This window comes from Rhipicephalus microplus, unplaced genomic scaffold, assembly GCF_043290135.1.
Source record: "Rhipicephalus microplus isolate Deutch F79 unplaced genomic scaffold, USDA_Rmic scaffold_18, whole genome shotgun sequence".
NCBI lineage: Eukaryota > Metazoa > Arthropoda > Arachnida > Ixodida > Ixodidae > Rhipicephalus > Rhipicephalus microplus.
In genome coordinates this window covers 5,796,775-5,810,355 of record NW_027464591.1, presented here as the reverse complement: position 1 = coordinate 5,810,355, position 13,581 = coordinate 5,796,775, and the positions used below count along the sequence as shown (strand labels likewise).

At 48.7% G+C, this 13,581-nt stretch overlaps 1 protein-coding gene across 1 annotated transcript in view; it reads right to left on the bottom strand.

Moving 5' to 3' along the window:
* Positions 1 to 979: 979 nt before the first annotated feature.
* LOC142785181 (sodium- and chloride-dependent betaine transporter-like) overlaps positions 980 to 13,581 on the bottom strand; it is a 39,199-nt gene continuing 26,597 nt past the window's right edge. Inside the window, exons 5-7 of the mRNA XM_075883635.1 lie at positions 13,464 to 13,576; positions 5,644 to 5,772; positions 980 to 1,114 (exon numbers count right to left, since the gene is read on the bottom strand). Coding sequence (XP_075739750.1) covers positions 980 to 1,114; positions 5,644 to 5,772; positions 13,464 to 13,576 — 377 coding nt within the window. The remainder of the gene's footprint in view (positions 1,115 to 5,643; positions 5,773 to 13,463; positions 13,577 to 13,581) is intronic.

The following is a 13,581-nucleotide window of genomic DNA, read 5'->3' as shown; positions in this document are numbered from 1 at the left end:
CCACTGAGCTTACCACCGCCTATAATCCACAGACGAATGGATTGACCTTGCGTTTTAGCTGCACGTTGACGCAGATTCTTTAAATGTACGTTTCACCAGACCACCATGACTGGGACAACGCACTCCTTTTTATCACCTTTGCGTACAACTCTTCACGACACCCCACCGCTAATCATTCATCGTTTTATTTGCTATTTAGCCGACATCCAGCGTTACCATTTGACCCGCTCCTTCCTTTGCCTGCCCCCTTGTCTACTCAGTACGCCAGGGATGTCGTTGCTCGAGCCCATGCCGCTCGTCAGCTTGCTCATGACCGACTCTACTTGCCGCAAAAGCACCAAGAAGACCGTTTTGACAGTCAGCTCCAAAGCGTGCACTTATTACCGGGATTTCTGGTCGATCTCCGGACACCAAACCACCAAGTCGACTTGTTACAGAAGCTATTATCCCGCTACAGTGGCCCCTATAAAGCCTTACTACAATTCAGTGAGTTGAACTATGAAATCGCACCCCTCAACAAAGCTTCATCGGCCCCCTCACTCCAGACGGGCGTTGTGCGCATTTCTAGATTGAAACCGTATCACCCTGCTAGTTCATCCATGCCATACCAAGCGCCGTGACGGCGCTTCCACCGCGGGGGAGTCATGTTACGTTGCGTCATGAATATAATTAAGTGAGGGGCCCTCCGAAGAAGATGACGACTGTGTGTGAAGTACTTGCATAAGAGGCCACGCAGCCATCTCGTTTGGCTGCCCATTAACTGTTTCATGTCATTAAACCTACGTCTCGCCTCTCTCACAATACGGATATGAAGTAAGTGGGCAAAACAAGGTGGTTGAACAAGAACTGTCGTTTCGTTTTCTGCGCTCAGCGGTATTTTTTCAGCTTATCGCAGTGGTATCCTAACACAGGAACAGATTTAGTCGCCTTTACATGCTCAAAAAAATTTTAAAAATGCGTCGAGCCGCTATTGTATATGTCACAGGCGTGCCTTGATCACCGCGTGTGACTCACCGTATCCATAAGCGATGGCGAAAAGCTCGGCGACGCCCATCCAAGGCATGAGGTCCCCGTGCATGATGTCATCCAGTAGCTCAATCACATGGAGACCTCCCTGGTGATAAAAGAACTTTGGATATCATTATCGTCATCGTCGAAATGTATTGGCGCCTTGACTGTGGCATGTAGTTAAGTTCTCACATGACACGCATCCCATAATTATCATGTTTACACCAGTTACATACCCTCGTCATTCATTGACGTCACGTAATACCGAATTTGACATATGTGAAGCTAGCGAAACGGCCGCGAGTGCATCATGAGTGTGGCATGTAGTCATGTTGTTACATGACACGCATGTTATGATTATCGTTTTTGGATGTGTCATTTAGCTATGGCGTCCGTTATCGCCACGCAATACCGAGTTTGGTACATGTAAAGCTAGCGAAACGGCCGTGACTGAATCATGAGCGTAGCATGTAATCATGTTGTTACATGACACGACTCTTATGATTATCATGTTTGCACCAGTCCCATACCTTCGTCATTCATTCACTTACTGTAATACCAAATTTGGTATATGTGATGCTAGCGAAAAAGCTGCGAGCGTATCCTGAGCATGGCATGCAGTCATGTTGTTACATGACACGCACGTCATGATTTCCATGTTGAGGTGTGTCGCTTGTGTTCGCCATGCCATCATGCCATACCATACCAGTTTTTAGGGGCGAAGCTCCTTATGGCGTGGCTTGTGCGTCCCTCGTGGTACGTAACCACCAGTGGCACATACCCGAAATAGCGGTCCTTACGATTTTGACCCACAAGGTGGTTCCGGTGAGAGATTTCTTCTGTGCGTTGTTGAACAATAAAAAATAGTGCTCAATGCACATGTTAATGGCTGCTAAGGGGGAATGAGAGACAGGAGCATTCGGCCTTAAGGTAACGCGCACGCTTCGATCCCCATTAGCAGCTATTGGCATGTACATTGAGCACGATCTGTCAAGAAAGGGTTGCTACGTTATACTCGCTGGGTGTAACCTTCTTGGTTTTAGAAAGGTTTAGCGAGCGTTGGGCCGCATAGCCATGAATACAGTGAACTAGTATATACTATGAACTCGAGGTGGTTAGAGGTGGGAAGTAAACCCGAAGCGCAAGCCGTAAGAAAGTGTGCATGTGCCACCTCCCGTTTAGTCCTTGAAATGTCCGCGGGATGGCGGTGCTTCTATATAGAGAATATATGATGAAAAGATGCGAGATGGTGGTACTTGGAGTGCTGAATAGATGGACGAACGGACACACAGACAGATGCATGGATGGACGCATGAACGGACGCAGGCGCGGATGCATGGACGAACGCGGGGACGGACGCACGAACAGACGCACGCACGGACGGGTGGATGGACGCATGGATGGTTACACAGACGTACGCAGGAACGGACGGAAGCAAGAACGAATGGACGGACGAATGCTTCGCCCCACTCTCCATCATTCCCTCCGTGGATATGCTGCCATTTTTTTTTTCAACATGCCATGAGAACGAAACTACCGCAAGAGCTGCAGGACCATGGAATGAAAATCATGACATTCGTGACATACACGTCATGATTTTCATGCTATTACTAGTCAAATATGTTTTTCAGATAGTCATGTTATGCCATACCAACTTTGGTATCGATACCATTGTCGAAACGGCTAGGAGAGCTAAAAGTCATAGATAGATAGATAGATAGATAGACAGACAGATAGATAGATAGATAGATAGATAGATAGATAGATAGATAGATAGATAGATAGATAGATAGATAGATAGATAGATAGATAGATAGATAGATAGATAGATAGATAGATAGATAGATAGATAGATAGATAGATAGATAGATAGATAGATAGATAGATAGATAGATAGGTACGCTCAAAGTCGCCAAAGTTTGCTAAGAAATGCTTCACATTTAAAAACGAAATGTAAATGTCATCGGGAACAATATTTGGATTTCCTACTCAAAGGTGGATGTACTCTTAACAGCAAACGTTTGCGGGACAGGAAATGTTCGATAAAGGTGAATTCCCGCTTTGTCTGGGAATGTAATTTCAAAATAATTGTTCCATAGTGCCCTTCGCATACTAACCTATACAATCACCAGCTTGATTACGAGCATTAAGCGCTGATACATCAGAAATTCGCATTTGTTGTGGATCCAACGTACCGCAAAATTTTGCTGTTGATTATACATCAGCCTGCACCAATAGGGCCGCTGACTCCGGACTAACCAACGTTACTTGAACCATGTTCTACTAACGTTGGGACCGACGTCATGAACCGGACGTCCGTTGATCCCACCTTCGCAGAGAACATAGCGGTGTCATCGCCTCGGCCGCATTACAAGATCGGGAGTACTCCTTTGGTCGTGAAGGCTATCACCTGCCGCACTTCGGTTGTCTTAAGTTGTGTCCAACGACAACGCGTTGTTTTATGTGTGTTGCACGGAAGAAAGAGCGGTGCTCGGGCATCGGTGCGAGCTCGCCTAGCGAGCAGAGGATGGCGAAGTGCAGAATAAGAACAGCCAGCCTAGTGAACGGACGTTGTTTATACCGCTATGTGTCGTTCCTTGACAGTGTCTATTAATGTCCCTGAAGAAATCTAAAGTAGCGCTAACCGCACCCCTTCGCCTCTACCACCTCTGCCAGCAGCCACAGCAGTGCTTCTAGAGTGCCCACCAGGAAACTGCGAATGCGAAAGCACGTGGGTGCACTGCATGTGCCAGACGCCTGGGCAGCTAGGGCACTGCTGAGCGTGTTGGAGGAGCGCGTGCTCGTGAAAGTGGACAAACAATATGGCATTTGCCAAACCTTCACAAAAGCTAGTTCGTTAGGCTGCAGATTCTTAGCACCGCCGAGTTTACACGCACAGCAGTGGCGTTGCCGTCGAGAGCGTCACCGCTGAGCGCGTCTTCACGCAAACGGTGGGCTATCGTGTTGAGTATTACATGCTTGCGGTGATAATTTTTGCCACTGCATGCAACTTGCTTATATACACGTCAGATCATCGTATTTAACGTTACTTTTTATACTTTTTTCTTTCTCAATCCCTCTTTCGGTGCATCGCCTAGATCCGCAGCGGCCAAATGAGTTCTAACGGAAAGATGAGCACACGCCCATCTTTGAGGCCAGGAGCCACACAGCCTCTCAACTAGCGTCGTTTACTATCTGCTATGCACGCGAGGAGAGAGGAGCCTGCACATTGACACGAATAGCACTAGTTTAGTTTTTTAAGTGTGAATACACTTTATAAGCGACCCCAAACCATCCACCGCCGTCGGCGGCGTCCGCAGTCTTCTCTCTATCTTTAAAAGAAACAGGACTTGGCGGGCCGCAGGGCGACGCTCTACCGAATAAGCCACGGACGCGACGCTGATATCGGTGTCAATAACGCGCCTTATACCCCCTCCCTCTTCGCTCGCTCTTCCACTCTCCTCACTCGCTGCAGCTGCGCGCGCACCCCTCTCTCTCGCGCGCCCGCCTTCTCTCTCAATCTCCCGTCGAGAGCGGGTCGTGAGGAGGAGTAAAGTTAAATTTAGTTGGCATTCGCCAGTGAGTTAACGTAAACTCCCCCGTGTGATCAAATTGCGATTCCCAGGAACCATTACACCATAAAGGCACCATAGTGTGATTAATAAATATAATAGTGCGAATTAATAAATACTCCTCATAGCATCACCCCGTGTATTCGCACTTAACCATGTTCACCCTCGGGTAAATGCTTGGGAGATTTTTCAGGAACTTTGGTGTGTATATACTTGTATGAGAGATGAAGAAAAAAAAATGGCAGCATATCCACGGAGTGAATAATGGGGAGTGGGGCGAAGCATTCGTCCGTCCATTCGTTCTTGCTTCCGTCCGTTCCTGCGTACGTCTGTGTAACCGTCGATGCGTCTACCACCCGTCCGTGCGTGCGTCTGTTCGTGCGTCCATCCCTACGTTCGTCCATGCATCCGCGCCTGCGTCCGTTCATGCGCCCATCCATGCATCTGTCTGTGTGTCCGTTCGTCCATCTATTCAGCACTCCAAGTACCACCATCTCACATCTTTTCATCATATATTCTCCATATTGAAGCACTGCCATCCAGCGGACATTTCAAGGACTAAACGGGAGGTGGCACATGCACACTTTCTTACGGCTTGCGCTTCGGGTTTACTTCCCACCTTTAACCTCCTCGAGTTCATGGTATATACTAATTCACTGTATTCATGGCTATGTGGCCCAACGCTCGCTAAACCTTTCTAAAACCAAGGAGGTTACACCCAGCGAGTATAACGTAGCAACCCTTTCTTGTCAGATCGTGCTCAATGTACATGCCAATAGCTGCTAATGGAGATCGCAGCGTGCGCGTTACCTAAAGGCCGAATGCTCCTGTCTCTCATTCCCCCTTAGCATCCATTAACATGTGCATTGAGCACTATCTTTTATTGTTCAACAACGCACAGAAGAAATCTCTCACCGGAGCCACCTTGGCGGTCAAAATAGTAAGGACCGCTATTTCGGGTATGTGCCATTGGTGGTTACGTACTACGAGGGACGCACAAGCCACGCCGTAAGGAGCTTCGCCCCTAAAAGGCCCCTGTACGCCTATCACTTGCGCTCAGTACCTGAAAGGTCATGGGCACTGTCAGAACGAAGCCGCCAGCGCAAGCAAACAGCGTGGTCTGTACTGGTCTCCTGCACAGCACTGCAAAGTTGTCTTTCATGCTGCCGAGGAAACCCCCGACTAGACAGGCCTGCGGACGCAATAGGCATAGGAAATCAGTTATACGCACATGCAGTGTGATAAAGATCAAGCGACTTTGTTGCGAAGTAACCTGCAATAATAAGGAACGTTCATATAAAAACGCTTTGAGTCCACTTGGCTTTGTATAGCCTGTTGACTGGTTACACCCTCTCCGCTATGCACGCACGTTATAACGGATGTTGATAAAAACGCCATTTCTACGACATGTTTTGAATAATGACTGTCCTGTTGAGTCAGAGGGCCGTCGAGGTATTTTTTCGATGCTCCATGTCAAGGAAGGTCAATACAATGACGAACAAGTATGCCCTGGATGCAAAGTTGTGCGTCATACTGAATACAGCGTATGGAAATGGAAGGCTGGTCGGAAAAGAAAACAACGTGAAAAAAATGTGGAGCAGCTCCCAAAAGGGAACCCTGATGGAATGCGAAGCAGCAGCGGTGCACACGGTGTTACCCCGGTTAAAACGGGTGCCGACGTGAGTGCTGGAAGAACGGTTTAAAGCTAAACTCGGTGTAGCGTTTACTCGAGTGAACATTTGTGTGAAACGCAAAGACACGGGAGGCAGGTTGGGTTTCCTGTAACTTTCATTGCAGAAAAACTGTGCGCTCGTTGTGCGTTCGGGCGTGGCGAGTGGTGCTCAGAGTGAAGCGAGTGATATGACACGCGGTGATAAGCGACAGGCCAGAGAGAGAGTGACGTCAACGAACGCACACTGCGGAGGAAAGCGTGACCTACTTGGCACCGCCCCGTCACCTGTGGCCAGAGGAGCGTGGTGCGCACGGGGGGCAGCGTTACACAGGCGAGTCAAAGAGCTGCTTTGCATCTGAAGAACCACAGAAGAGCATAGGTTCTTCATTGATGCATACAAAATCTTGTAAGGAACCGGTTTATTCAGCCAGGCTCGAGCTAAATCACGCTGGTGATGATATTTTCAGAGTAAGAAGATGTACAGGTGATGATGATATCAAAGAGAATAAAGAGTCATTCGCTTGTAGCGCTCACACTGATTCCCCCGCGCGGTGAAAGCGGCCGCCTGGTCGGTTGACAGTATTATGAAATGCGTCGCGCATAAGGCTTTAAACGAGATACGTACACTATCTCTGTTCCTCTACAACGATGGTCAGGACTAGCGCTAAGAGGAGAAACGCGGTAATTGACAGGATATGTCTGTTCGACCACCGTGTATGGCGCAATGAAGCGACTGATGAATTTGTCGCATAGACCGGGGACGCGTAGTGGAGTCCATAGAAGAACTTCGTCACCAGGGGAAAAACTCTCAACACGGCGAGACGAGTCCTAGCGAGATTTTCGAGTGTCTTGAGAGAGGCCGGTGTTAACACGGGCCTGGTGACGGCAGTGTGCGAGACGAGATAGGAATTCTTCAGAGAAAGGAGCCGTCGAGGATGCAGGGGCCGAAAGGAAAGAGACATCCAGAGCGAAACTCGGCGAGCGACCATGAACGAGAAAAAAATGGAGAAAAGCCGGTAGTGTGTTGGGCAGCCGTATTATAGGCGAATGTCACGAAGGGTAGAATTGCATCCCAGTTCGTGTGGTTGGGGTGAATGTACATGGCGATCATGTCCGATAGGGTCCGATGAAACCGTTCAGTCAATCCGTTGGTCTGCGGGTGGTAGCTAGAAGTGTTCTTGTGAACAGTGTTCGAGGCACGCAAAACTTGCTCGACAATGGAAGATAGGAAGACTTTGCCACGATCACTGAGGAGAATACGTGGAGCTCCATGACGCAAAAAGATGTGGCAAAAAAAGGAATCGGCGATCTCAGTGGCAGTCCCAGATGGTATAGAAGCTGTTTCTGCGTAGCGGGTAAGGTGGTCGACGGCCGTGACAATCCAGCGATTCCCATTGGATGATATAGGAAGAGGGCCATACAAGTCGATTCCAACGACTTCAAAAGGCGAGGCGGGACAAGGAAGAGGTTGCATTAAGACAGCCGGAGCAGTTGTTGGTCGTTTTCGCCGTTGGCAATGGACACAGGAGGCACTGGCAATGGACACAGGAGGCGACGTACTTAGCGACGGCTGAAGAGAGGCCAGGCTAAAAACAACGACTTCGTATTTTGTCGTAAGCCTTGTGACAGCCTAGATGAGTGGCGGTTGGATCATCATGAAAGGCTTCCAAAACTTCACGTTGCAGAGAACGTGGGATGACGGGTACCCACTTGTTGCCATCGATGTGGTAAATGTAGCGACATAAAGCATCACCGACAAGCTTAAATTGTTTAAGTTGTCGATAGAGTCTGGCGTTTGGAGGAGTAGTAGAGCCGGTCAAGCGGTCAACAATGGTGCGGCAGTATGGGTCGACACGTTGTTGTGAAACAAGGACGGATAGGGTGGCAGGTGATGAACTTAGCGCTGCGATTGGAGAGGTGCTGTCGTTTCGGAGTATCGATGGTGAGTGGCTTTCGGTGGGCAAAGGACAGCGCGATAGAGCATCAGCATCTTGATGCTTCTTCCCAGATCTGTAGGCGACATCGAAATCATACTCCTGCAAGCGAAGCGCCCAGCGACCGAGGCGACCCGATAAGTTTTTCAGCGATGAAAGCCAGCATTGGGCGTTATGGTCGGTCACGACGGTAAAATGGCGGCCGTGAAGATATGGTCGGAATCTTTGCACTGCCCAAACAACAGCAAGGCACTCCTGCTCAGTGATAGTGTAGTTCTTTTCTGAAGCGGTAAGAGCACGACTTGCGTAAGCAACGACGCGTTCGCGTGAGTTTTTGTCACGCCGCAAAAGCATGACTACTTGCGTCAGCGTGAAGGATGGTGGGTGCGGTGGAATCGAAGTGGCACAGTACCGGATCCGACGTGAGGGCTTGCTTTAATGCCGTGAAAGCGCTTTCGCAGTCTTCGGACCAAATTAAGGGGACGTTCTTTGCGAGGAGTTGATGGAGCGGAGACGCAAGTTCCGTGAAACCACGTATGAAGCGCCGGAAGTAAGAAGATAACCCAAGAAAGCTGCGCAGGTCCTTTTGACGTAGTGGACGAGGAAAATCGAGGACAGTGGCAAGCTTCTCGGGGTCGGGCCGAATTCCTTCTTTGCTGACAAAGTGGCCGAGAACCTTGATTGTCTTGCTAGCAAAGGTACATTTCTTGGTGTTAAGCTGTAGACCGGCTTTTGCAAGGCATGTGAGGACTTCGTCAAGACGTTGTAGATGCTGCGAGAGCGTGGATGAAAACACTAATATGTCATCGAGATAGCACAGACATGTTTTCCATTCCAAACCACGCAATACGCCGTCTATCATGCGTTCGAAGGGGGCGGGCGCATCACAGAGTCCAAAAGGCATCACATTGAACTCGTACAACCCATCTGGCGTTGAAAAGGCGGTCTTCTCTTTATCAGACTCCGACATTGGTATCTGCCAGTAGCCTGACCTAAGGTCGAGGCTAGAAAAATACTCTGCGCCCTGTAATGAATCCAGTGCATCGTCGATCCGAGGGAGGGGATAAACATCCTTGCGCGTTATTTTGTTTAGCGCTCAGTAATCGACGCAGAAACGCACTGTCCCATCTTTCTTTTGAACGAGAAAAACTGTGGATGACCAGGGACTCCAGTAAGGACATATGATGTTGCGTCGTAGCATATCTGAGATGTTTTCTTCGATGATCTTGCGTTCTGCCGGAGACACGCGATATGTACGCCGATGTACAATACGAGAGCCGTCAGTCTGGATGCTGTGAGTAGCGGTGGTAGTCATGCTGAGGGCTGGCGAGTTCACGTCAAATAGAGAACGGTGTCTATTTAAAAGGGCGAGCAAATCTTCAGTTTGATCAGGTGTTAAGTCATCGCTTATTGTTGCGGACACAGGTGTGGCAGAGGCATTGAATGGCAGTGATTGTGACTTCGGAACATCGTTGTGGTTGTTGTTCGGAAGAGTAACAATCGCAACAGGCTCACTGTCGACCGCGCAAGATACTGTTGAGCCACAGAGGAGCAGTACACACTCGGGCGTTTGATTTATGGCTTAAATACGTAGAACCATCGAAGAAGCGAATACGCCTTGGTGTGATCACAATGCCCTTACGTAGGGTATGACCGTAAGGGAGAATTAGTACGTCGCCATCCACAATGTCGGTGCAATTAACACTCATAATTTCTTCGATGTATGGCCGAAGTACATAATCTGACTTGGTGACAAGGCGGATGCGTCCATCGTGTTTAAGCGGAGAAGAGTCAGGGGCATTTAAATGCAGGAGGCGCTGATGACAACATGTGAGAGCGGACGCAGAAGACAAGAAATCCCACCCAAGAATGAGAGCGTGGGTGCACTCACGAAATACCGTGAAAACAATGTGATGACGAATGCCTTCTATGCAGACACGAACGGTACACTGTACAAGTGGACGAATGAGAGCGTTGGTCGCCGCACGTAGAGGTGGGCCGCCATAAGTTGTGGTGACTTTTCGAAGGCGGGAACAAAAATCAGCACGAATAATCGAAACGGCAGCGCCAGTGTCTACAAGAGCCTCAACACGTACACCTCCTACAAACACTACTATCACCTCCACCACTTGTGAGGAACCGGTTTATTCAGCCAGGCTCGAGCTAAATCACGCTGGCGATGATATTTTCAGATGAAGAAAATGTACAGGTGATGATGATATCAAAGAGAATAAAGAGTTATTCGCTTGTCGCGCTCACACTATGGTTAATCCTTGAAGCTGAAAAAGTATTAGATGGGAAGCAATTCTTTGGCTAGTCTGTGTAGCGCTGTCCCTCCGTTCGCCCCGCTCGCCCTCGCCGCAAGTGTTGGAGCGGTGCCAAATAGCTTACGCCCGCCTAGTAGTACGCGGAGACATCTCTCTCCCTCGCTGCCACGAGTTCGCCGCGTGTGAGCTCTTTCTACCTTCACCCTCTCCACTGCTCAAAACCCCCGAGCTCTCTCCACACGTGGACATCAGCTCACCCGCACCACCTCTCTCCATGTGTCAGCGAGAAAAAGCCGCAAGCTGGTGGGCGCGCGCACTGCGCGTGCCTCGATAATCTCGCGGCGCCGACAATGTGAACAGCGCGCCGCGGCATGCTTCCCCCTAGTGTGTGCGTACCTTTCCCGGCTTTCGCCGGTGTTGCGAGGGTTAGTGAAGTCGATCGCATTCGCGAATGGCGACGTCAACACTGACAAGGTGCGAGCCAGGGAAGCTGAACGCAAGCGTCGGCACAAGGAAGACGAGTTACACCAACGAAGTGCGAGTCAAGAACACCGATGGCGTTCGAGAATAAAGACGGCGCGCGGGTTACACCGACAAGACGCGAGCGAAAAAAAGCCGAGCTCAAGAATCCTCAATGCATCCCGCCTCCCGTGTTTTTGCGTTTCACACAAACGTTTACTAGAGTAAACGTTTGTGTAAGTAAACGTTTGTGGGAAACTCGGTGGAACGTTTACTCTAGTAAATGTTGCACCGAGTTTCCCTTTAAACCATTCTTCCGTCACCCGCGTTGACGCCCGTTTCAACAGGGTCAACGGCATGCGCACAACTCCTGCTTCGCATCCCATCAAGGTTCCCTTCAAACAGATGATCGATAGTTATTTTTAGGGGTGAAGCTTTTTATAACGCCACCCGTTCATCCCTCGTAGCCGTTGTAGTATGTAACAGGTATAACATTTTGACCTCCAAGGTGGTGCCAGTGAAATATTTCTTCTGTGCGTTGTTGAACAATAAAATATAGTGCTCAATGTACATGCTAATGGCTGCTAAGGGGGAAGGAGAGACGTGAGCATGCGGCTTTTAGTTAACGCGCACGCTGCGATCCCCATCAGATGCCATTGCCATGTACATTGAGCACTATCTGACAAGAAAGGGTTGCTACGTTATACTCGCTGTGCGTAACCTCCTTGGTTTTAGAAAGGTTAGCGAGCGTTGGACCGCAGTGCCATTAATACAGTGAACTAGTATATACCATGAACTCGAGGTGGTTTAAGGTGGGAAGTAAACCCGAAGCGCAAGCCGTAAGAAAGTGTGTGTGTGCCACCTCTCGTTTAGTCTTTGGAATGTCCGCTGGATGGCGGTGCTTCTATATGGGAAATATATGATGAAAAGATGCGAGATGGTGGTACTTGGAGTGTTGAATAGATGGACGAACGGACACACAGACAGATGCATGGATGGACGCATGAACGGACGCAGGGTCGGATGCGTGGACGAACACAGGGACGGACGCACGAACAGACGCACGCACGGACGGGCGGATGGACGCATGGATGGTCACACAGACGGAAGCATGGACGGACGGAAGCAAGAATGAATGGACGGACGAATGCTTCGCCCCACTCTCCATCATTCACTCCGAGGATATGCTGCCAATTTTTTTTTTTGCTAGAGGCTCTGTTTTCCACTAATTTCTACCACACAAACATTTGAGCTCTCGCTCTTGTATAACGCTGTACGTTTGAGAAATTTCTGCTTGATATTAAACGTAGAACACTTCTTTAACCAGTCAAGTTTTCTTTTCGCTCTTAGAGACTCAGTCCTTCAGAAGCGATCAGTTTATTTCAAAAATTGTTCCTTGCTCGAAACAGCATTTATAGTAAACGCAAGACCTCACTCTTGCTGTCTTCATGCTATTCAAATCTATTAGAATTTTATAGAGAGAAAGCTGTACCTCAAGGGCCATTAATCACGCATTCATTGCGACTCAATGATCTCGACCACCGGAGCATGGGCGCAACCCAAGGAAAGTCCGGTCGGTCTTGGCAAAGAGAGCCGCAAGGCTCGGGAAGGGGCCAGATAAATAAAAGAATGCTCTCAATTGCCAGCCACACCGGATGGTAGAGCAGCATGTGCTGCTCTTTTAGTCCTGCAACTTTCTAACTCTCAGGCCTTCTGATCTGCTGCAGAGAGGCGGCGGGGCAGCGCGCGTTAGGATCCACGCCGTTGAATTATTACGAGATAAGCTGTCGGTGCTTGATCACTCAATCGCGCCGTGGATGCCACGTCAGCTGGACCCTCTGTGCTTGCGCTTCAGTGAAAGCAAAGAGCTGAATTCAGCCATCCAAAAGCTCTAGCAAGACGGCAGGCAGTCAAATCTCTTGCGAATAGAAAGTGACCAGCTGAAACACCAAAACAAAGTGAAGCCCCGTACATCAGCCACATTACAGAAAATATAACCAAAGCTAAAACTGAACTTGAATATAAATTTAGACTGTCCTTGTCTTAGAAGAAGGTGCTAAAGGCAAATTAAAATGCCTAACAAAGCCCCTCCCCCCACCCTTATATTGCTCTAGGTGGAAAAATTGCGAAAGCATAGAGCAACAATACAGAAACAAAGTCAACTTCTATGCAACAAGCAATCAAATATACAAATAATAAAACACGCTTTATACCTACCATAGCGGTGTGTAACCAGGGATTATTTATGCAAGCAATAATGCTAATCAATGCTATACGGAACGGCATAAAGGAAACTGGTAAAAAGGTAAAGAAATCAACTGCATGACTAAAGCTGCTGGAGCCGCTTTCTGTACGGAGTCATTGCAAAGCCAATCGAAACATACATTTCATTCGTAGTATCTACGTTACCAAAGTTTAAACTTCAGACTTTTTTTTTCTTTAGCGGGTACATAGGCTACAGTGCGAGTTGGCTCCGCTTGATTTTTAAAATTTTTTTTGTTTTAGTGTCAGTTGGTAGGTACCATGATCATCCTGAAAATAGCACACGTACCAGGCTTCCGAATGAGAGGACGAAGATCATGAGGTAGAAGGCGAAACACCACAGTCGCTGGAAGTAGCGTGGGCTCGTGACCTCCGGGAAACCGACGAACGTGTAATCGATGCCTGCG